This window comes from Amblyomma mixtum, chromosome 3, assembly GCF_055824585.1.
Source record: "Amblyomma mixtum isolate Tamu chromosome 3, ASM5582458v1, whole genome shotgun sequence".
Classification (NCBI taxonomy): Eukaryota; Metazoa; Arthropoda; class Arachnida; order Ixodida; family Ixodidae; genus Amblyomma; species Amblyomma mixtum.
Genome location: NC_143014.1, coordinates 336,184,762 through 336,208,988, shown reverse-complemented (window position 1 = coordinate 336,208,988; position 24,227 = coordinate 336,184,762). Strand labels below are relative to the sequence as shown.

Below are 24,227 nucleotides of genomic sequence, written 5' to 3'. Positions count from 1 at the left end.
AGTAGCTTTGTTCTTGTTTTTACCTCTCCACAAACCTTTTTTTCGTCATTTAAAATCTGTACTTCCTATGACTTATCGCCCTTCTCTATCCCTTTTATTTCTGCCGACCGCAAAGCTCGAGATTGAAGCGATTGATAGTTTCTGCGGCATGCAGCCATATTTTAGCTTCCTTTTTTATTATTTTTCAGTAAGCAACTACCAAGAAATTATTATTATTATGCTTGGTAACCGTGCCCTGGGCGTTGCGCGTTCATTCTTGGTCATATTGTGGGAGCTTCGTTCTTCCGATTTCGGCGTCACAACAGCACCACATCGCCGACGAGTTTGGCGGCCGGTTTGGTTTGGTTTATGAGGGTTTAATGTCCCAAAGTGTCTCAGGCTACGAGGGACGCCGTAGTGAAGGGCTCCGCAAATTTGGATCACCTGGGGTTCTTTAACGCGCATTGACATGACACAGCACACGGGCCGCTATCATTTCGTCTCCATCGAAATTCGACCGCCGCAGCAGCGATCAAACCCACGTCATTCGGGTCAGGAGCCGCGCGCCATAACCACTGAGCCAAAGCAGGGCATGCAACACTTTCAAATGAAATTCTCCTGATAGTTCGAACCACTGAGGTAGCGGAATGGCTCTTCTTTTGCAGAACATCATGGGAACTTTGCCTTGGTAACCAGTATAAGCTATCAAAAAGCCAATAAATTGCTATATTTTTTTTCACGGTCCGCTCTACATTCCTTCTTCGCAACTGTTCCACTAAGTGGGAGTTTTAAATCCATCACCATTCCGGCTTAATGATTGCGCAACATGTTTTTTCTCGAGGTGAGAGCGAGGTGAGAGCGGGTCCAGTTTGAAGGCGTTACAGCCACCTGCAAGGGGTCTCAGAAGTTGCGCATCACATCCGACCGAATTCCATATTCTCTTTGAAATTCATTACTTGGAAGTGTTATGAGCAGCAGCAGCTCATAAGAGAGCCTCTACGTAAACATATTGCGCATGCGACTGCACTGACTATAAGTAAGCAATGGATTTTGAGTTGGTGAAAGCGTATGTCATTGTGCTTCCTTTGTGCAGTGGCGAGCGTAACCGTGACAGTCGATGCATAAGAGCGGTTCTTTTAGGGTTGATGTGACGTATGCTACTCTTACGACGGCCCAGACGAACCGGACACACTTAGTCTTAGCCTGGGGCTGTATTTTGTAACGGTTATATTTACAATTTATTCTTTAGCCTTTTTTCTTATTCGTCAACCTAGCGTTCGCTAATGGAGCTGGCTTTATAGCTACCAGCAATGAACGTCACAAGATGTAGCTACCAATGGTAGCGGCGCAAAAGAACGGGGCCTGAAATCAAGTGTTCCAAAATACGGTCCCGGTGAAGAAGCTACACACTGCCTTACAAAAAAAAAACACAAAAAAATCGGCCTGCAGATGCTGCTACTCAACTGCACAGAGCTGGTGACTTTGTAGGTGCAGTTTGAAGCTGCTTTAATCAATTTGGATCTTTGTTCTTGGGAGGAAAACGCTGTCATTTAGGCCTTGCGGCGTATTTTTCACGGCATCTCTGCACACATTACTTGTACAGAAAGACGACTTTCATATTTTGTAACAATACGAGCCCTCGAAGGCAGTTTTACAGGTAGAGGTGACGCCGTTCCTTAGGCACGGCACCGTTGCTCCTTGATAGTTCTTTAACATGTCTGTTGCTGTACACACACGCCACAATGCGCACGCACAAACATTTACGCTTCGCGCAGGACAGAAACGCAGCACACAACGACGCTACGTACGCGCTGGGGCACCCACCGCCTCTATTCGCGGGGAAGGGAAACAAACTCTTGCGTTTTTTGAGAAATTCGGTAGCAACGAGAAGCACATGCAAAGCAGTGAAAAATAGAAACCAGCGCGACTTTTAAGACAAGGACCAGATAAAAGACGGAAACCACCGCGCATTGGTGCTTTTTCATCCTTTCTCTGCACATTGTTTAAAAAGTTGCGTTGTTTTGCGTGTTTCGCTGCCACGAATTTACCGAATAGCCCTTCCAGCCACGCTCGCAAGGCGCGTGAAAACTGAAGCTTAGAAACCATTGCACTGTTGCAAACGCTGCGCTCAAGCACCGTGCCGTCGTGGAGGAAACATTGAACACTAATTATAAAGTCGCAATAGAAAACAGTCTATAAAGCAAAGACACGATGCCCTTTTTCAAGTTTGTTCAGAAATTTTACACCTTCTGTGTCTATTTGATTAAGCGAAATTTTTCTGCCGGGGGATATAATAAACCTTACTTGCTCAAAACCTTGAAAGTATGACGCGTTAAAGTTAAAGGGTCCATTCAGCTACCTGGGGTTCCTTTTTCATACCACTTCGTAGACACGGACATTTCTCGTTTTTTTATTTTGCTTCATCTTGTTTTATTAATATTATTATATTTGCCAAAATACATGCACGGCCTTCATTTAACGAAGTCGAACGAACGTTCCTCATTAGTCGAGGAGCAGCGATCGAATCCAAGTCTGACCATTTTTTTCTCTACAACGCAACTGCTTTTCTTCCTTAGAGGCAGTGGCGGTCCCAGAGATTGGTTCTAGGAGGGGCGGACGTACTTCCGTATACCAAGAAAGAAAAAAAAGAATAGAAACAACGAGTTTTCATTTAATATTTTTTTCTCCAGCAATTTTTGAGCCCATTGTTGTTGAAAAATAAATAGCGAACGATACAGATATTATACCATAACTCATGGAACCCGCCGCGGTGGCTCAGTGGTTACGGCGCTCGGCTGCTGTCCCGAAAGATGCGGGTTCGATCCCGGCCGTGGCGGCTGAATTTCGATGAAGGCGAAATTCTAGAGGCCCGTGTACTGTGCGACGTCATTGCACGTTAAAGAACCCCAGCTGGTCGAAATTTCCGGAGCCCTTCAGTACGGCGTCCCTCGTAGCCTGAGTCGCTTTGTGACGTTAAACCCCAGTAAACCAAACCAAACTCATGCTTTGAATGTCAATGGTTACGTGAGCAACATTCAATTCCATACTAGGGGAAAACAGGTTAAAACGAATGCTTGGGCGAGTTGGTATGACATTTTCCTGAAGAACAGCGTGAACTTGGTCGAGGACTGAAGGAAGACACATAGACGGTCGCTGACTTGCAACTGAAGTTTTTATTGCTTGGACCGTGGAAATAAATAGGTGGCCACCAAATTAAAAATAACAACATACACATTCAATCATGATACTCAAGGAGTCATCGCTCTCTCACTTCCATGCGGTTAAAAAATGCAATTCGTTTGATGAAATTGCCAAAGAGAGGCTGCTGAAACAAGTTTCTGTTGACCGAGCGATTTGTTCGGCTTCAATGGTTCCACGCGTTAGCTGATATTTGTGCTCTGTTATCACCTTGGTTTTCTTGAAGTGCAGCTGGCAATTTTAGCTCTCACAATCTCTGCAATGAATGCCTTGATGCCCTTTGTGTTGTTTGTGTTGTTGTGTTCTTTGAGGCGTTCATTTAGGCATCTGCCCGTATGGCCCACATAATGCTTGCCGGAGGATAATGGGATGACATAGACAACATTTTCTTGGCAAGCCACGAAACGGTTCTCGTGATTAGCATCATGGTCCTTGAGTATGTGCCTTCCTTCACTCCTCGTCCAACTTCGCGCTGTTCTTCCGGAAACAGGTCGTCGTCTGAGGTATCCCGCCACGGTGTGTCCAGGAAGGTCAAAGCGCCTGTCAGGGCATTCCGCTAGCTGTTTAGCGGCCTTCTTTACTTAGTTCGGGGAAAGGGCTTTGTTCCGCCCCCGGTCCCCTCCGACATGGCGGCTGGTCGGAGCTCCGTGTGAAGCCAGCAGAAGGGATGACATTATAAGAACGATAAAAAAACTGTGCAAAAAGGACGGGTCGAGAGCGAAGAAGCACATGGCACAAGCGCAGAGTGCTTCTTCTGTCTTGTCCCGTCCTTTTTTTGAGATTTTTTATTCTTATAATGTCGTACCAACTAGCCTCTCACCACACGCTTCTAGAAGGGATGAGCCCCTTGCTGGCGTCGCTAGGTCCCATGGTGGGTTAAAGACATCAATGGGTGGCTTCTTCCTGCCCCGACGAGGTTGCTGGCCACCGCATCCGGAGGTGTATGGGACCGCCGCCGCCGTCGTCGCCGGGCCGGCGACAAGGCCAGACAACGGGGGGGGGGGGGGGGGGGGGGGGGTGCACGGCAGGACCACGATAATCACTGCGAAATTGCACTTGTATAGCTACCAAGCCGTAGAACATAGAATTATGAGAAATAAGACGGCCGCTAACAAGGTGAACATACAACATAGGAGACTACCTGACACATCACAGACGAAGAAGCTTTCTAGTTTTACGTCAAAAATCTCGTCTCGCCCTATGAGAGCCCAGAAACGGCCTTTCAGGAAAATGCGCAAAGGGCTTTTTTTTGGGGGGGGAGGGGGGCAACCGCCCCCTCCCCCCCCTCGCGCCCCCACTTAGGACCGCCACTGCTTAGAGGCCTACGTAATGGTAGTAGAATAACGTCACGAATGACGTCGAGTAATTGTGCAGTGACGTCCTCACTGCTATTCTGTATGATGGTTGTGGGGTGTTAGAATTACAAGAGCGAGGTCATGTGGTTGTGATGCCAGGACCCTCTCGACCAATCCCGATTTCCTCGGCACGCCGACGCCAACTGCGAGGGTTTCTCCGCTGAATGGGACCCTTATCCATATCGCGTTAAAATCGGCAGCTCTTCATCGCACGCTCGCTTTGGAACGGTGCGTACAGCGCTGTTCGGCACACACTCGGCGCTTTACAGGATGAGGGAGCGCAAGACCTCGTCCACATAGAAGCTGCTTGCTAAGACAAGGAAGCGGTTTGCCGGGCCCCATGCGGCGCAGCTGCTCCACAGAACGATGCACGGATGCGCTTGCCTTCGCCATCAGTGGCCGGCGTGTGTTTTGTGCCGCCGTGGCATCAGCAGTACAGACTTACCAGCAAGCACACTTTTGCGATCGTCGAGTGTGGTACGCGCGGTACACGCGAATACATAAAGAGGCCGTCGCTCAAGTATATGGCGGACAAATGTCTTCGGGATGCGTGGGCGGCTACCAGTGACGACATCGTTATGTTAGACGACAACGCCCTGTGTAGCCAGGGCTACGCATAGCCGCATTAAGAAAAATGGGGGCCCTGGGCTAATGCGCATGTAGGCCCCCTCTCCTTTCCCTTTGATGTACTCCCTGCCAATTGCTACACTACTGGAAAATATCCCGCGTTTCATTGCAATTCCGCCAAATTGAAAGGAATGAAGTGCAATCAATGAAATTCATGCAACAGTAACGCATTAGCACTAGCTTTACAGCGTACAAAACACGACGCGACTCTTGGAACGCGCGAAACGTATGCGTCTGTGGCCGAGCGCCGAACGCCACGGAAGAGGCACGTGAGCCGACCTCCAACTTGCGGGGCTTCATTGCAGTGCGCTGCGCGCGTCTCCTGTTCTCTTTCAATGACGCCTTACACAATCCGACAGACAAGTTCTCCTTCGCAACACCTCTTTATTGCTAACGCATTAAAGAAAAGCAGGCTGAGCTAGCTTCCTACAGGTGAGCTGGGTACTCCGGCAGCGACTGGGCAATAGAAACGCTCGTTAATTACTGCCCCGAGAGGGCGTTATAAAAAGTTTTAAATATTAATTTGATTACACGATATTTACTAGCCATATCGTGGGGCACATTTTGATAGCAGGATTTCAGTCCTGGTTCAGTGGTCAGCGTGCTAGGCGCTGAGCCGAGCACCTAGGTTCAAACCGAGCCACACGGCGGCCGAGTTTTGGTGGAGGCGAAATGCACTAAGGCGCCCGTGAGCTGCGCGATTTCAGAGTCCGTTAATCCCCAGGTGGTCTAAATTATTCCTGAGCCCTCCACTACGGCACCTCTTTCTCTCCTTTCATTCACACTTTCCTCCCTGCCCTCAAGACGAGGTTGAGTTGTCCACCTAGAAGTGAGGCTAGTAACAGGGCCTTTTATTTCCTCACAAATTCCTCACAATTTTATTTCCTCACAGTTGTGAGTCAGCGCTGTGTGGTGTCCCTTCTTCATCTCTGTCCTGTCGTTTGCGCTGTAGTTATGGATCATCGAAAACACCAACTCGCCCAACAAATGTATCCCTCATGTAATGCCCCATACCAGGGGACTTTGAATTTTTTTTTTGATACCTCAAATTCACCTGGCCCCACAAAACCAATCCGAAGAAAAAAGAACGAACAAAATAAATTGCCCTCGCCGCGGCGCTCGCAATTCGCTGGAGGCGAATTGCCAGAGGCCCGTGCACTATGTTATATCAGTGCACTTTAAAGAACCCGAGGTGGTCGAAATTATCTGGAGCCTTCCACTACGGAGTTACGCATAGCCGTACTTGATTTGGGACGTTAAAACCCATAAACCTAAACATATACCCATAAACGAGTGTCTCGCTTTCCTGGCGACCGCCAGAGCACAAAGTGAAACTTTGGGACTCCCAAGAAGCTAGCACAGCTTCAATTTGGTAAAGCTAAAGAAGAAAAACCGGTGCTCTATAAAACAATTCTGACGACCAAATCTGTGCGAAATTCGGTCTCGAGCAATCCACCCGTATAGCTGAGAGAAGCATTCTACTGCACGCGTTAATTTTCTCAAGAGTCTCTATATGATACTCGCACAAGTAGACGCCGCTTCAAACGCCGCTGCGCATTCTGGTTTCGTTTTTGCCTACCCTGCTCTAATCATACTTGTGACACTGAAGCGCTGCATTTACTTACAATTGTAAGCCACGCAGAAGGCGCAAAGCAATTATTTTTACATCTAGCACCGCATTGCATATTAGCGGATATATTGATGGTTTTAAAAAATAATTAATTAATTTTTAGGGGATTATGAAAGCATTTCCAGCGGAGTGCTTGGCGGCGAGGCTCTCTGTAAAAGCGGATGTTATGCCGACGCCAGGAGTTTCAAACACACTAGACCTTCTGACGCCACTGGACGGGCGGATAGACAGGAAACCACGAAAACCCTACCGCAATCCGTAAGCAAACGCATATATCGCTTGGTAAGAAAGCTCCGCACCCCCTCCGGGATTGCAGTGGGTTCCTGTTTTCGCAGCTCGACAAGCTGTCTCCAACTGATTCGGCTAAATGAAGTGACATTATGTGGGGGCCCGTCTCCTCGTCCTGGTTTTCTCGCTTCATACGTGTTGCACGAAGTTCCATTGCCCGTGGTTCCATATACTAAGCAGGTTTGAATAAGTGGGCCCCTTCTCCTGCTGTCAGAGGTGAAGCCCTGGGCTGCAGCTCCCCCCCCCCCCCTTAATCCAGCGCTACTGGGGTTACGTGCTGGGATTTGTGGTATTCAAATGACGTGATCGTTTGCAGACAAGGCAATTATGCGCAGAGATACCCTGTTTTCCGTATCCTGGAGACTTCGATACCCGATAGTACAAACCAGCGCCACTGCGTCTCTCGGTTTCCTGCCCCACGTGGTTGCTGAGAATGCAACCGGGTTCTAAGCACTGAAGTGAGAGTTGTATCTGCGGCGAGTTCGTCCACTGACACCGATCACTTGACCAGCCCTTGCACGTGCCTCGCTATAACTTCGTCGTCTACAGGCGGGAGCTCACCCGGTATACGCGACCAACCCCTGGACGCACCTCGAGCCTCGCGCTTCGTGTAAAGCGTATGGTGGGGCACGCGGTCGTTAAGACGTCGCCGAGCGCTTCAGACGCCTCTCAGGCGCTGCACGTAGCCGGGAGGCGACTGTCACCAAACAGGCGGACGGGTTGCACGGAGGGAGCACGCGACAGTGACGCTGGCCGCAAACATCTGCAACTCTGTGCTCGATATTTCGTGGACTAAAACTGACAACGTGTGCGTCTTCCTGCGCTGCTCGAGGTGCGAGCGTCCTCGCTCTGCCGAAGCCACAGAGAGCGTGCGTTTTACGCAGTTATAAGGGAAGGAGTGGCGGCAGCCTTATTGTAGATACGCACCTGTACAGTAGAGTAAAAGTAGGGATCAAAAAAGGGGTGAAAAGGGCGGAAAATTTAAAAGGAAAACACAACGCTTACGCTTGATATCACTGAATTTCAGATTTTATGCAAGAAGCGAGCTTAAACGTGAATTTCTTCGACAGGCTGAAACACAACACAAGGCGGAGAAGAGGAACAGAGAGGATAGATGTTCCTGTCTTTTAAAGCCTGTTTCTAATTTGTAGAGTCACGGAGAAGATAACGAGAACTGACGGCACGATGAACGACAACTACCGGTGGCGTTATGCAGCCATGGACGAGCATATATCTCGATAACGAGAGAAAACCGGCATGAGATTGGAAAGAAAGGCCTCTTCTCGATGTGTGCTGATCTCTGTTGATTCGTATTTTCGTGTCTGCACGGACAGACCGGGAGTTTTCCATAGTCGCTCCGGCAGTTCAGGTCAGCTTGTCCATGTCTGTACGGCCAACCTCATCTCTTCATCTCGACCTTATTCATTATTCATTAGACACTTAAGTCCAAGACGAAGCGCTTCCATCGTTAGTGGGGTTCCTTTTTTTTTTTTACTGCGTCACCGCTGGCGGAAGATAATAAATTTGACGAACTCATTTTCTGCTGTAGGCTTCAACTCGCTGCAGATCTGAATCAGGTGCTTTAGAAGCTGCAGGGCCCACTGGTTCGCTGATTGCACGCACTACATAAATGCAATAAAAGAAGAACTGCGAAACCGCTTCATTACCCTGCGCCTTCTTTCCAGGCCTCGAAACCTGCGTCTCCTGATTCGGCCGCCGCTGGGCCGCAGTTGCCTCTGGCCTCGGCAGTGGCTTGCTTGGTCCTCGTGCTGATCGGTGCCGCGTTGGTGGCCTACATTCGACTGGCCTATACGCCCACGCCCCAGGAACGGGACGGCGACTTGTGCCTGAGCCCCCACTGCCGCTATCACTGGCAGCTCATTTTGGCCAAGGTGAACTGGAGTGTTGATCCGTGCAGCGACTTCGAAGCGTTCGTCTGCTCCAAGTGGAGGCCGCCGCTCGACGACCCTCACGCGTACGGATCGGCCCTGGCCTATCACGCCGTCGCGGCCTGGTTCAACGAATTCCACTCGCTGGTAGCGAGAGGCGCGCGTCGATTTTCTGCGGTAACGAAGGCGCAAGCCATGCTGCAAGCCTGCCTGACCAACAGTGGCGCTAATGGTTCTTCTGCTTCTTTACTGAGGCAGTTCATGTTACAGCGAAAGATACCATGGCCAGACGATCCCCTCCCTGGCACTAGCCCTTTCGGGGTCCTCGTGGACCTGGCGTACAACTGGGGGTTGAATATCTGGTTTCGGCTGAAACGGCTAAGGACGCCAAAGAAAGCACAGCATGCCCTGCTCTTCAGGCCAGCTGACTTCGCTCCGTTGTGGATCGCTTATAAAGAACTATCTATAAAATCGGAGGGCGTTGTGGCCTACTGGAATAGGTTCCACGACGCCTTCGCCATGGGCCATCCTCGGCGTAGTGATGGCGAAATCGAGAAGATTGAAAGTGTCGAACGGAGCGTGTTCGCAGAGCTTCAAGAGGTCCTTGACACAGAACTTGCCTTACCTGCTCAGTTCTTGCTAAAAGACATTTCTAATGTCACGGCCAGTTTGTCTTCAGTTGACTGGATACGAGAACTGAACATAAACGCACGAGTGCAAGGTGGTTACGATCCATCAGACTTAATTGTGACCAGCGATGTAGCACTCCTGCAATCTGTGGATAGTATCATTTCTAAGTTTGACTCACGTTCTTTGCTGATGCACGTGTCCTGGTTTTTCATACAAGCGTTTGCTCCACTTGGAGATCATAACCTACTGCCAAAACGAAATGAGGAGGACTGGCCGTCCGCTCTTAGGCGCAACAGGCTATGTGCGGCTCAGGTAGACGGCTCGTATCAGCTCCTGATCAAGTCGCTCTTCGTAGCTAATACTTCTACAGTGGCATCCAGAAAGGCCATCGATGGCTATCTCAGCCTCGTGACGCAGCTGGCTCGTCACAAAATATCCAACCTGTCCTGGGCTCCCGACGAATCCATCCGACGCACTGCGTCCTCAAAGCTCGACAGCACTCGGGTAGTCCTGTGGCCACCAGAAAACCTGCTAACCGAAGATGGTCTGACCGCTGTGTACGCTAATTTCTCGTCCAGTGAAACGTCCATGATCGAGCACTGGCTGAGCGCCATGATAGCCAAGCGAGCGCTTCAGAGCAAACCAGAGTACGAAGAGATACTGGACTTGCCTTTGGACTACATGCAGCCATTGTTCAGATACGATTATTTCTCCAATAGAGTGCTCATATCGGCCGCAGCCCTTCACCTGCCCACCAACTCAGGCCAAGGAACAAGGGCGATGTTATACGGCGGGTTAGGTTTCTCGTACGCTCTGCAGCTGGTGAAGGCTTTCGACCAGGGAGGACTGAGAGTGGACGCAGACGGCAACTTCAACGCAGACTCGTGGGCGCCACAGCAGTGGATCGACGCGCTGTCCAACGAGTCGGCCCTGTGCTCTGGGTCGTCTTCGGGAGCGAGTCTTTTACCGGAGGTTCCGGCGCTAGAATTAGCCCACGCCGTGTACGAGGCGGCACCCCGTGACCTACCTCAGCCGGGACGTGTCACAAAGGTGTTCACCGAAGATCAGGTGTTCTTCATCACCGCCTGCCTCAGCTTGTGTAACCTGTCGCGCAACTTCAGCTCACTAAGGGGCGACTGCAACAAGGCCGTCGCAAACTTTGCCAAGTTCTCCCGAGCCTTCGACTGCGGGCCCCGCACGCCCATGAACCCTGACACGAGGTGCTCTTTTTTTTACTAGTTGTTCTGTGTGTCGCCCTCTCGTGCCACTGTGCCCTCTTGTGCCATGTTCTCCATTTCGAAGCTCTTTGCTGAACCTGTTTTGATTTGTGAAGCTTACCTCTAGCACAAAACAGCTGTGTCTAAATTTTAAATGCAAGAAAAGTACGCGAAGAGCTGGTAGAAAGCAAAATCAAGCTTAAGAACAGCTGTTTTTGACGTAGAAACCAGAGCGTCCAGGACAGCTCAGGCTACCCGTCCGAAAAAAAGTGTAGGAAATGTTCACGACCACCTTCGACCATTTGCACGGCGTGGAGTCGAATAACGAAGTAAGGGATGTGTTGTAACCCACACACTGAAATAGCAAGGACTTAACGGTCATCAACAATGATGCGCTAGCACAGCGTGTTCACAAGACACAAGCTCGCTAGCTCCTAGGAAATCGCTCCAGAATCGTGGTTACCCTAGAGTAGATACCATGCTCGCAGCGCGTGAACACCGTGTTTCCTCTCACAGACAGTCTTGCTCCTGACATCAGTCAACTTGCGAGTAAGATTCGTGGCTCAGGTTAACTGTTTGGAAGTTCGTGCTTGAAACTTTTTTTTAAAGTGAAATGAATGAGCTACTTGAATCAGTGGCCGTCGGCGAAGCGTTGCGAGGCCACTTATAGATCGTGTGCGCATGTCAATCAGTTAACGAGTCGTTGCTTTTACAGCGTTTGCGAGCATGCACCACATAAAAATATTGCCGTAAAATACTTGCCACATCAAGTCGTATTGAAAACTGCCCCTGGAAACACTCACGGACGCTGCAAATCGCATGGAGCTTCTTTAACCGCCAACGCTCTCTCCTCGTTTCTTGCACTTATCGCGCTGCGTACATGTACGCGTGAAGCTTCCGTTTTTGGATTATAGCGCACAGTTACGTACTGGGGGCGCAGCTCGCAACTGCCTTGGGTTCCGGGACAATGGTCTGTGTACTCCTTGCATTTGTTTCCACATCTGATTTTGCAACCTCACTGCATTACGAGTGAGCATTCCTTCGGCTTAAACAAGTCTATGCATGTTGAGAGAAGAACACTACACTTCGTTAGATTTGTTTTATCTTAAGGACCAAGCGGGCTTCACCAATGGCTGTTAGTAAAGGCTGCCATACTTCGACCTGTGGCTTGGAGCAGACACAAAAAGGCGTTCCAGAAGTTAGGCTGTTCACTGCAGCGCCATGAAGTTACACACTGCGGAGGTGGCTAACTACCCCCACTTGTGTAGAGGTTTTTTGTTGTGGTTTAAAGGTTGTGGCCTACGGAGAAACGCCGCCACCGTGTAAAAAAACGGGGGTTGGCTGAGGTAGAAGCGTTCGTGTTTACGAAAATAGAAACGCACATGCAAAACCAGCGACGCATGAGAGCAATTAAAATACAGAAAAGGACCCTCTCGACTTTACTCGCAGGTAAGTAGCAATGATATTCGTAGACCAAAAAATTACGGCTTCCCTCATGAGCGGTTTTTATTGTCTTTGGCGACTGCGGTCGCTTTTTTGATTGTTTTTTAGAGCGCAGGTCTTTGGCGCCCGTTTCGCGGCGTCGTAGTCGCCGTTGCCCGTTCGGCGTTCATTCTGTTCATTTTCGTTGGCGTTGACGCTTTACACTCCGATAATTTTAAGGAAAGGAAGTGCGCAAATTGGCTCCCTGGGTCAGCGGACGTCTGAATTGCGCTGTTGTGCTGTTGATGCGGCCGTATGAGCCGTTGCCTAGCAACAATCGCGGTGTATACCCGAACCGCACCGTACAGGAAAGGAGGAAGTGGGAGTGAAAGAAGAGAGAGTAAGAGGGGCCGTAGTGAAGGAAATGAAAATTGTATTTGAGGAAAGGAAATTACGTAGTAACTGTCTTGCATATCTTGGTGGACACCCGTCATCCGTTTTTAGGGGAAGGAAGTGGGAGTGAAAGAAGAAAAAAAAGGGGCCGTATTGAAGAAAATGAATTTGAGGAAAGGAAATTACGGAGGAGGTTGCGCCGCTGCGCGGAGGAGAGGCCACAGTTGGCACGATTCCAGCGCACGGATGGACACCGCGAGCATGGACGGACACCACGAGCATGAGCCATTAAAGGCTTTCGCCTTGATACACGTGGTATGCTTCCGCCGGTGCGGGAGTCCGTTGATCGTAGGGCCTGGTGTGGTACTCCCGAAGATTGTGACACTTCGAGAATAGCGCTCGTTGCTCGCTGATCGTCGACGCGCTGAGAGGCTGCTGAGATGACCAGAGAAGCGTGGGGTAGTAGATCGATGACAGCGCACCGCTGAGTGTGGGTCATTGTGTCTCGGATCATGCAGCTTGACATTCTGGAGCTGTTCTCTCTACAGTCGGCTGGGTGGCTCATTGGGCGAAGCGCATCCGCCCAAACACACACGGCCGGCAAGAATTCGCTCCATCTCTGTTCTATTTTGCGTGAGCTGACTCACTTGCGTCACTGGTAAAGCTGGTCTTCGTGCCGGGATGGTATTGGGTTTTTGCAATCATTACAAAATTAGAGCTATTGCTTAATTTTGACTTTATAACAATTATGCTTCTGCATAGTCTCACAGCAATACCTTGTCCCTCATAGCCTGAGTAGCTTTGGGACGTTAAAACCCGAATATCCAATCATAACCAATCACAGCAATACTTTAAATTGCCGTTTTACGGGCGGCATACGTTAGGACGCAGGAAAACGTGTTAATTACCAAGTTCGTCAGGAAAAAAACTGACGACGTTTACGCTTATGACGTCATCATCAGCTGAACTAACACCACTGTAGCACAAAGGACTCCCTAATCTCGCTCCAATTAGCCCTATCCTATGCCATTCGCGATTATGGCGTAATGTGCAAAATCAGCGGTGGCTGAAAGGCTGTCTACGCATGCGCAGACGGCCCTATGCACCGTGCCGTTGCTGCGTCGATTCTGTGGCGCGGCACTCCGGATCCGCGCGGGTTACTCACTCTTTCTATCACGCACGAGACGCATAGCAGCCTTACCTTATCCAACAGAGTAGGGCCGTCTTCTTCCACGCCAGGGGAGAATGACGCAAGCCCTGCTTCAACCGGGCCATGGCCAGCTGTGACGTCACTGTCACGTGGTTGGGCGACTAGCGCGCCATGCGGCGGCTGCACGAAACTCGGAATGCGAACCACGTCAACGCGAAGACTCAAACTTCGTACCAAAGAGCTACACTGTAAAAGCTAAAATAAGTGCTTTGTAGCAGTAGTGCATTTTAGAATAGCATGATTGGCATTCCGCTACCACAATCCCTTTCATAGAGGCGCCAATTGCGAGTGCCAGACAGCCAGAGTGGCAGCTTCAGGCACTCTGCAGCTCTTGTCAGTGCGCAGGCGCAACCGGGTCCTTGTGCAATCGGATCCGGGTAGCGTAACACGGATGGCGCTAGGCTCAAACTTTCTATTAAGGCGGAAGCCTTTAATGCCTCATCGTTGTAAGCAGCAGTTGTCGACAGAAATGTCACGCTTTTCAATTGGTCGAAACAGTTGTGACGTCACAGTGCGCGAATTTCAAACGCGGCCAATTGTGCTTTGGCTACTAACCATCCAACCAATTAAAGGGATCGTATAGTGATGCTCCAAGTAAGTGGTACTGAGTTTAGTTAATTACTTATTTAACCAATTAGCCTAATTAACCTTTCTAGTCATAGCGGATAAATAAATAAAACCGAGTAGGAAATTGATCGAGCTCGGGAATCGAATCCCGGTCTCCGGAGTGCGAGACGAGCATGCTACCGCTCCGCCATGCCAGCTCGATGTTTTGGTATGAACAAAGGCGCGTCTAGTGAATACGGTGTCTTCGTTCACTCCCATCTTCATCCCTACCCGTTACGGCAAGGTTTAGGTGTCCACTGATATATGAGTGACAGATACATTTTAAGGCGAAAGCCTTTAATGGCTCATACTGTCGTGACCAAGACGTGTTAGCAAATTTGTCCGCGTTTCAGATTGGTCGATATGGTCGTGACGTCACTGCGCGAGAATTTTGACGGGTGTCCACCGAAATATGTGAGACAGTACTGCACAATTTCCTTTCCTCAAATACAATTTTCGACTGGCGTCCACCGAAATATGTGAGACAGTTACTGCATATTTCCTTTCCTCAAATACAATTTTCATTTTCTTCATTCAGGTCCCTCTTTCTTCTTTCACTCTACTTCCTCCCTTCCTGTGCGGTGCGGTTCAGGTGTCCACCGAGATGACAGAGAATTACAGCTCCATTTCCTTTCCTCAAAAAGCGTTCCGTTCAAAGGGCAAGGCGTCGCGCCGAACGGGTGGTGGCGTTCCATGGACTCCCTGGCAGCGCTACAGCACGCTGTCGCGTTCTACTCCTCAAGACAAAGATTAAGCTTCATTAATTGGCAGTTAATTGATGCAACAACAGAATGTGAACTGAACAATCGCGTCGCAGAATGCAGCACTCAGGCTTTCGCCTTTCACTACTTTAGCCGCTAAAGATCCTCGTAATTACCTGTACTTCTCTGGCCTGGTTTGGCTTTCTCAAGAAGTTAGCACAATCTAAATTTGTTGTTTGCTGGTATGAGCAAGTTAGCTGTATGTGTACAAACTTATCCTTTGTGTTAATCTGCTAGGCGGATTCATATATTGTACTCTTGTTCTCCCCAGTGCACGCTTTTCCGTAAGTGGTTCATTTTGAAATGACTGCAGCATTACATGAATGAGCAATTCTGACGAATGTCAAAGACAGCGCTTCAAAAGCCCTATGCGCTGCTTCTGTGTGCATTGTGCATGCAAATATAATTTCCGTGTGTTACGGCCCCAGAAGACCACGCAAGAGGCCCGCCCGCAGGCAGCTTGTATTTCAAACGTCCACTAACGCCACACATTGTCTCTCGGCGTAAACGCAGGCCTTTCTGCAAGCTTGCAGGGCAGAGAATCGGTTGGCTCCCTTGAGACAGACGTTCCCGGTGCGTCCGGTTGCGATGGACGACATACCGATGCAGCGGAACGGGCCTGTTTTCGGCTCCCTGTGTGCAAAATAAGCGCCCTTCAGCTGGGACCCGCATGCCGTCGAGTTTGGGGCACGGCATTCGGAGGTATTCGCTGCTTCGCAGCTCCTCCTGCAGTCTTGCGCAGTGGTGAACAACTGCGTCCCATGCGACGGGCATCGGTCTGGCCGGGAGCGCCGCTGGAGGCACCGTTTTCCATCAAAGTACCAGCGGAGGACATCGCTGGGGTCTTTTCTGCAAAGGAATAGTGAACACAGACTCGAAGACTCTTCCTCCATGGTCATAATGTCAACTCACAGACAATCGCTCCTCTGTTCGCCGCCGATATCAGCCGCGCATCTACCTGCAGGGTGCATAATATACACCAATGCATCACAGACAGCGCTGCTGGGAGTCATCGCAGTTCCTCCAATCCTCATCTCAACTCCCGCGCTACATATAGTGCGGATCCTTGCACCCCCCTTGCCTTGGAGATTTAAGCGATACACAATGCAATTGCTTCCCTTCCACTCGTACCCACTTTCGATATTGTTCACATTTACACTTACTCCCTTGCCGCCCTTAATCAGCTTGAGGCTGTCCGGCGCACATTACAAATAACACAATCCATTCACTAACTATGCACAAAACACCCCTGGCATGTGCGTATACACTGAACTCGCGGCCATGCTGACTACCGCATATTATTCATGTGGATATAATGACACACGTTGATATATCAGACATCTCACTCCCTTTCCCTCTTCCCTCAGATTCGTTCTGTCCCATGTTTCCGAGAAAAAGGCTTCTCCCCCGTAGCCTCACTCGGGAGGAGGAGGTATCTACACGCCAGATTCAATGAGGAGGGGCTCCGACTCTCTCTGAGCGTCATCGGCGGCGTGACAAACGTTTATAAGTGACCGACAAATGTCTCGATTGTGGTACTGCACCCGACGTGTGTGAAGAAAAATTCAGGGGGCACTTTGGCTGTCTGAAGTGCGTAGAGGCGAAAGCGTTTTCCGCACCACCTTGACTGCCTCTGTGGCACTGGCTACGTCACCACTGTATGACGTCACACATAATTAATGACCAATTAGTAAGCAATGACAGGTTACTAATTAGTAGATAATTACTGATTAATGACTAAATACTAATTAACTTCCAATTAAGGACGCTTAATCTTCGCCTTTAGGAGCGGAACGCGACAGCGTGTTTTACCGCTGCCAGGAAGTCCACGGAACGCCTCCGTCCGTTCGGCGCGGTGCCTTTCCCTTTGAACGCAACGCTTTTTGAGGAAAGAAAATGGTTCTGTAATTCTCTGTCATCTCGATGGACACCTCAACTGCACCATACAGAAAGGAAGGAAGTGGGAGTGAAAGAAGAAAGAAAAAGAAGGGCCATAATGAAGAAAATAAAAATTGTATTGGAGGAAAGGAAATTACGCAGTAACTGTCTCACATATCTTGATAGACACCCTTCAAAAGCGGGACACATTGTGTTCACGACAACGATGAGCCATTAAAGCTTTCGCCGTAAAAACATTTGCTGTGGATATATCCGGCTACAGTCTCAGTGAGACGGCGCTTCCTAAGGAAGGTGGGCCTGCGAGAGGATGCTGCAGGCGACTATCGCAAGTGGACACATGGCAATCGCTTTACGAGAACTTTTGCCACTTTTTAAGCGAGGTGTGTTTACACTTCTGCTTCTAACTTTCTCTCCCTTTCTCATTATGCCCAATGGCAAATATATCTCTGAGGAAAAAAAAGCAATTTATTTTATCTACAACTCCGCTGCGGGTTCCTTTTTTCTTACAAACTTCGCCTTGCACGAAGCACTCTAGCCTCTAGTCAGGCTTTCTGCTTGTTAGTTAGCAGCGCTTCAGTGACTGGCTCTCTGCAGCCCACAGCTGGTTTATCTAAAATGCGTGACCGCATGAGCTGGCTTGCCATCTCACCTGACACAAATAACGAAGCTGACCGGATTGAAGCAGGGCTTCTCTGGCCGCTTGGTCTCCACGCACTTGAGGCGACAGCTGTTTCGACGGAAAACTGTTGGGACCGCGGTTGCAAAGCTGGAGCCGTTTTGATGTCGCCGAACAGTGTCCTGTTGAATTGTAGTAAAATTCTGGCTGCGTTGTGCGGCAGTATGTGAAGACGGGAGGGCCGCAGGCATGTTTTGTCTGATAGGAAGATACTGTTCTGTAGCTTATGTGCCATAATACCGATGTTTAAATGTCTGGTGTGTCAGCAGATGCCTTTTTGTAGCTAACTTATGCGCACAGTTGTTTACAGAGCCTTCTGCTAGGCTCACGTCGCCATATCTTTGCAATGCACCAATATTTCATGCCAATGACTGCGACACGCACACGCACATGCACATGCACACGCGCACGCGCACGCACACGCGCACGCACACGCGCACGCACACGCGCACGCGCACGCACACGCACGCACGCACGCACGCACGCACGCACACGCACACGCACACGCACACAAACGCGCGCGCGCGCACACACAAACACATAAAAAAAACCCATACGAGTATGCCGCTCGGGATATGTAGTCGTGCCTTTCATGTCCAGAAATTCTGTGCATTTTTCGCTGTTTTCCGCCCTAAGGGAGCGAATGATTTAGCGTCTTATCTGCTTTATTGTTTCTCCCCTTGTTTCGCTGTCATGATTGCGGTAACAAACCTCAGTTTAGTATGCATGAATGCCTAACGCAGGCGATATCCCGAACGACAAACAATTGTACCGAACTAGTTGCTCTCGAGAATCGGACTCACCTTTGATATACGCAGAGGGCGCGAAGTGTCGCTCCTGATTTGGCGCACCTTTCCAAGGACCTCTTGCAGCTTTGGCCGATCTGAAGAGTCGCTAGCTTCAGTGGGCGCTACAGCTTCGGCCGGGTTCTCTCTGTGCACGGGAAGGGAGTCCGCGTCTCCTTTCGCAAACGAGGTAGGCTTCTCAGTACTAGCGGTCCCTAGTGGGGGCTCCTCGATATCGTTTAGTGGGATCTGCGGAAAAGGCATGGACTCCTGGTTTTCGTCGGCATTCAGAGTACTCACGGCCACGTCGGGCTCAAACTGGCGCCTCATGGTGCTTACATCGCCGCTTCTCCGACTATCGCGCACCATTGCCGAGACGAGAAAAATAAGCGCGAGGCCACCGAGAAGAGCCATCAGCGTCTGCTGGGGAAGCGACGGTCGCCAGGGCGCGTCTTCAAACGGCAGCGACGTCGACGAGTCGTCCTCCTCTTCGGCGTCCCCGCTTTCCGCGTGCGGGCTGCGTGGCTCAGCGTCTCGGGCTTTATTTTCCTGACTTTGGCTTGGGGCTACGAAGTAGTGCATGACATCTTCGGGGAACCAGGAAGGTAGTTTGAATTTGTGCCCTCCAAGCAGTTTGAACATCGGCGCGGTCGGGGCTGCTGGTACAGCCGCGCCCGCTGCCGAGGGGACTCCTCTTCCCTCCATGAACTCCGACAGCTCTGGGCTGTCAGAGTCACCGCTGGCCAGCGACAGCGAAGATGAAGTGCCCGAACTGCGGCTCTCGCTGAGGCTGTTCTCGATGCTCAGGGACATAGGCGGTGATATGTCGAGTTTGCTGCCCACATCTTTGCTTTTCTTGGGCTTGTCCTGGGTGGGCGGAGCGGCCTGGACGCCCGCTTCAGAGACTGGATTCTGTGCCGGCGGTGTTGTTGGTGCCAAAGGCGCCGGAGGCAGTGGGTTCTCGTGTTCATCCATCTGAAACCTCAACATCTTGCTTGCTTGCTTGAGCGGCTCGAATGAACTTTGGGTCGACTTTAAGATCCCGGGGCGCGACGGCTTCGGCGGCACCTCTGCGATGGGCTTGTTCTGCTGCTCATCGCCGGCAGGCTGTTGCTGTGTTTCTTCCCGGGAATTCTCCATTGCGAGGTTGCCGATTGCGCCTTGAAGATCGCGGCTATCACTGCGAGCTGCAGGGCAAGAACGCGTCGGGGCTGCTCCGCAGGCTCGTGCCACGCGGTAGCCAAGCACGCCGCTCATTTCTTCTTTTTCAGCGACGGCAGATTGCCAAGGATTGAGGTTGGAAATAAACGCCAAGAGGCTCTGCAGAAACCTAGGCGTATAAATTCAGAGAATTCCTGCGAGGGTTGCTGATAGTCTCTGAATCATAAGCTGGCTGAGTAGCGTAAAGCGTATTCACTACGATAACTGAATTATCTTGTCACTACCAAAGTGTGTGCGATTTGGGCAACTTGTGATGCCCAGAAACCTCAGCAGTTTCTTCACGGTGAGATTAAAACCGGCCTACTGTGGCTGCTAGGAGCGCGTCGAAAATGAAGCACCATTTTAAACGACGAGCTTCGCGCCTTGGTCCGTCAACATTGGCTTTTCGCAACCAAAGCTTAGAGCAGTACAAAGGATGCGAGTAAAGGACGCGAACCTGGTATTTTAACGCACAGGTTACTGCGCCGCAGATTGGCAATTTGCCCCATACTGAAATAAAAAAGAGCAAAATGAGCACAAATCGGGCACGATGATTTAAAGGGAAACTCGATATGAACGCGAGAAGTGCAAGCCACAGCTTTGCTGATCAATAAAAACCCAGGCCTGCTGATTCAAGGTTTCCTTCAGGCAGTCATGGCACGAAGCGCAGGATCAAAGACAGGCAAGGAAAAAGAATGTAAGCCTATCCTGTAGGTGGAAAAATAAGGAATGTTGAGATAGGTAAGAACCCATTCGCTGTAATAAATCGCAGCATCAAAAGATATGTGCGCCATGCAGTACCCATGCAAATGCTGGATCACGCTGCTTACCGACAAAGGCCAGCCAGCATGCAAATGATGAAACCTGACACAGCTCTTGGAAGCGACAACCCACCGCTTGCTGCCTGTCTCGTCGTAACTTAAGCTTTTTTGTTGCGTTTATCGGCAACTAACGCTTTTGCGGCCTTTCGCTTTCTTTCGTCGTCCTCTCCATGAGCCATCTGAGTCGGGCTTTGAAGGAGAATATTAGGCTGAGCTGACCTAAGAGACTTGTTTATTGGGGGTTTAACGTCCCAAAGCGACTCATACTATCGGGGACGCCGTAGTGGAGGGCTCCGGAAATTTCGACCACCTCGGATTCTTCAGGGTGAACTGACATCACACAGTACAAGGGCCTCTATTTTCGCCTCCATAGAAATTCGACCGCCGCGGCCTAGATGGAACCTGCTTCTTTCGAGTCAACAGCCGAGAGTCATAACCACTGAACCACCACAGCGGTGTTAAGAGACTTGTGGCCCGATATAGAAAATGCGCTCTCTCGGGTCAGCATGGCACTGGAGCATCAGTTATGGTCCCTTCGCACGAGTTATGTCTGCTTTAATTTTCGATGCACGGATGTAACCGTCCAGGCCTTGTAATTCTGGTGAAATGAGTTAGCGCTTAGAATTGAGCCTGTAGGTGAGCGTCAAGGTTCATAATTCCTAGCATGCAAGCGGTTGTGGACGAGAGTAGAGAACTGGACGCGTGAGCAAGATCTAATACCTTTTCACAGAGAACGAGGGCGGTCCTCGTATATTGCTTCTGAGTAAATGCAGTATGTCGAGCAAGAAAACAAACAAACACGTACATGATGTCAAGCCCATTCTCATGTTATTTTTATTTGCGTGTGCAAGTCTTTTTCCAGGCCTGCAATCACGGAGTCCCTGCTCCAGCGAAGAAGGCATGGTATCGTACATTGCTGGCGTGCAGCAGCGCATGCTTCATATCAGAAGCCTGTGTATCAAGAGGGACAGCCTACGTGCAGTGTGCCAGTTTTCTGTTTTTACGCGGTAGCGCATATAGCTCGTTCGGTCGAAAAGCCGTCGCCGTAGTTGGCACCGCGTGTCAAAAATCATCGGGGACTCCGTACAAAAAATCCTATCATGATGATTTATGGTTCTAGTGATTGATGATTGACTGGTGTGCGATGGGCGATGGCCATTTAATGAAAGCATTGTAATTAATTGATTAATTAAAGAAATGAAAAACTGAAAAAAATGAAAAAAGGGCATTCAGAAGTGTCAAAATGCTCGGAATGAAAAGCCACTGCTTGATGACACTAATTAAGAAAAGTTATAGTGTGTAATTAACAGAATAGGAGTATCGCAAAAAAAAGTTTCGTTACCTGATGGTGTCTCTCATAGGAGCAGCATTCTGTGTTGAAGGCCTGCAGTCTTCGCCGAACTGCGAGCAGGCCGAAACGACTTTGAAGTGTACATTTGGTAGCCAGGAGCAGTCAGTCGACATAAACATGAACTACTTCGGCTGGAAGAAATTCGTTCGAAAGAGGGTTCGGAGGGACTTAGATCTGATATAGAAAGTTAAAGATCACACTTTAGCACTCGAGTCCCTGCAGGTCTCAGAAGTCTATGCGTGAACGCTTAGGCCCGTACTGAAAAGGGAAGAGAAATGAGGGGCTCGTTATGACGTACGTATGAAGTCACCAAAACCAAGAAGCATGGGAGAATGTTTATTTTCTTTTTATTTGCTCTGCTAATCAAGGTGAAATAAATAGGGAAATTATTTTATCGCTCACAGATCGCTGAAATGTAAAGGCCGCTTGGGGTTCTTTAACCTGGCATCGCAGAGCCAAGGACTTAATCTGCATTTCGCCTCAATGAAAATGCAGCTGCCGCAGCCGGGAAAATCCCTCGATTCCGGGCTCAGAAGCCGAACTCTAACGGCACTGAGCCACCGTGGTGGGGGCAATTATTTATTGAACATTTCTGCGCCCCCCCTCCCTACAGTAGCTGGTAGTGTTTGCTATCGCGATTAAAAGTTTACGTGGCGCGAGTGTGTTGGAAACAAAAATAACATCGGAGCAGTCATATAATCTAGTCGCTTGAAATGTATTAATGTATGAGGGAGCGTGCATGCTCTATCCGACGGTGAGAATGTCATCTGAGTTGACCGCGAGGTAAAGCTGCAACGCACGTTTTGCTGGGAGCATGCTTCCCGTAATACTTTAAGTGCGATGGTACATTAACGCTTCGCTGCTGTATCGTCTTAGATAGCTTTGCAACCGGAGGCCAAGCTCGGGTGGTCTTGTTAACGGTGGTTAGTCGCCCTCTCGCAAAATGTCTTGGGTCTCTTTTATGTTTTTCCATCTACCTTCATCCCAAGAGAGATTGTTGGTTACTTTTTAAATTTTTAATCCAAATTTCAATCCAAAGCTAGAGATCAAAGCCGAGCGACGTTAATACACCTATATGAACTCATTCTTATAATTTCCGGCAAAGTGCCAATACGGCCATCGATGAGGATCAGTGCGAACGGACCGCTGCTTGTTATCGAGCGTTGAAAAGCGCTGCCTCCTTCGGTGCTTGAGAGTCTGGCTGCCGATGCCGCTGGTGAAGAGGGTAATGGCGCGTACTTGCAGTTTAGGTTCGTTCCGGATGGAGGAAAGCGCCAGCAACTTCTGTGCCGGCTAATTGGACAAACCTCCACCGAAGCACTAACTCGTGCGTCATCCGTTATGAGCGTAACTAGCGGAGGAATTTGTGGCAGCCTTTGTAATTTGCGGCCAAAGGGATGTATAGGATGTATAGGAAGGGATGTATAGGGATGTATAGGATGTATATGTTTCTTCTTGCATTCATGCCAAAGACTGCTCAGCATGTGTAGATTAACGGTCGCAGATCCGCAACCTCGACCAATCGAGTGAGCAATTGAGGGTAGAAGCACCGTCGGGAAGCCATGCTCAGTTTTCCTCGACGTCAGCAACTAGCGTCACCTGTTGGCTGCCAATAGCGAATACTGCGAACTTCAGCCGCCGGTATACGTTAAACGTGTAATCTTGTAATTTATAAAATGCTTCCTACAGTCACATCGACCAGTCCAGATGACCATAGAAAATGAATGGCATGTACCGAGTCTTCGAAATTTCCCACGGAAATTATGAGTGGTTAGCGCCACGCTGAGCGTGGTGGCAGCCGTGAAAACGAGAAGCATTTGTCCATATCTATTTGCACTGCGTAGGAAGTGTGCTTCGGACCGTACGCGAGCCCGAAAGGACCAGATAGGGATGCACAACTGATGTTTGCGAGTCATTCTTGTCTTGGAGGCCGTGTCTTCGTTAATGAAACAATATGTTAGTAATGGCGTACATTACACTGCACGGACTCTACCAGCATTTTGTTCATGGAACGCCGTGAAAGACTCATAATATAGATTGCATGCAGCGATAGCAACTTCCCACGGTTTCTATATCCTACCGATGATACTCGTGCGCGCGCGCACGCACGCACGCGCACAAACACACACACACACACGCGCGCGCACGCACACACACACACATCGCACGCGCACGCACGCACACACGCACACACACACACACACACACACACACACACACACACACACACACACACACACACACACACACACACACACACACACACACACACACACACACACACACACAC

General features: G+C 49.8%; 1 protein-coding gene and 1 pseudogene across 1 annotated transcript; one reads left to right on the top strand and one right to left on the bottom strand.

The window, feature by feature from the left end:
* The first annotated feature begins 3,973 nt into the window (after positions 1-3,973).
* On the top strand, positions 3,974-10,835 carry LOC149356061 (endothelin-converting enzyme 2-like). Its single transcript, XM_089576243.1, has 2 exons — positions 3,974-4,048; positions 8,763-10,835. The coding sequence occupies exons 1-2, from the start codon at positions 3,974-3,976 to the stop codon at positions 10,833-10,835; spliced, it is 2,148 nt and encodes a 715-aa protein (XP_089432369.1).
* Positions 10,836-15,672: 4,837 nt separating this feature from the next.
* Positions 15,673-19,705, bottom strand: LOC149356060 (uncharacterized; annotated as a pseudogene).
* Between the last annotated feature and the right edge of the window lie 4,522 nt (positions 19,706-24,227).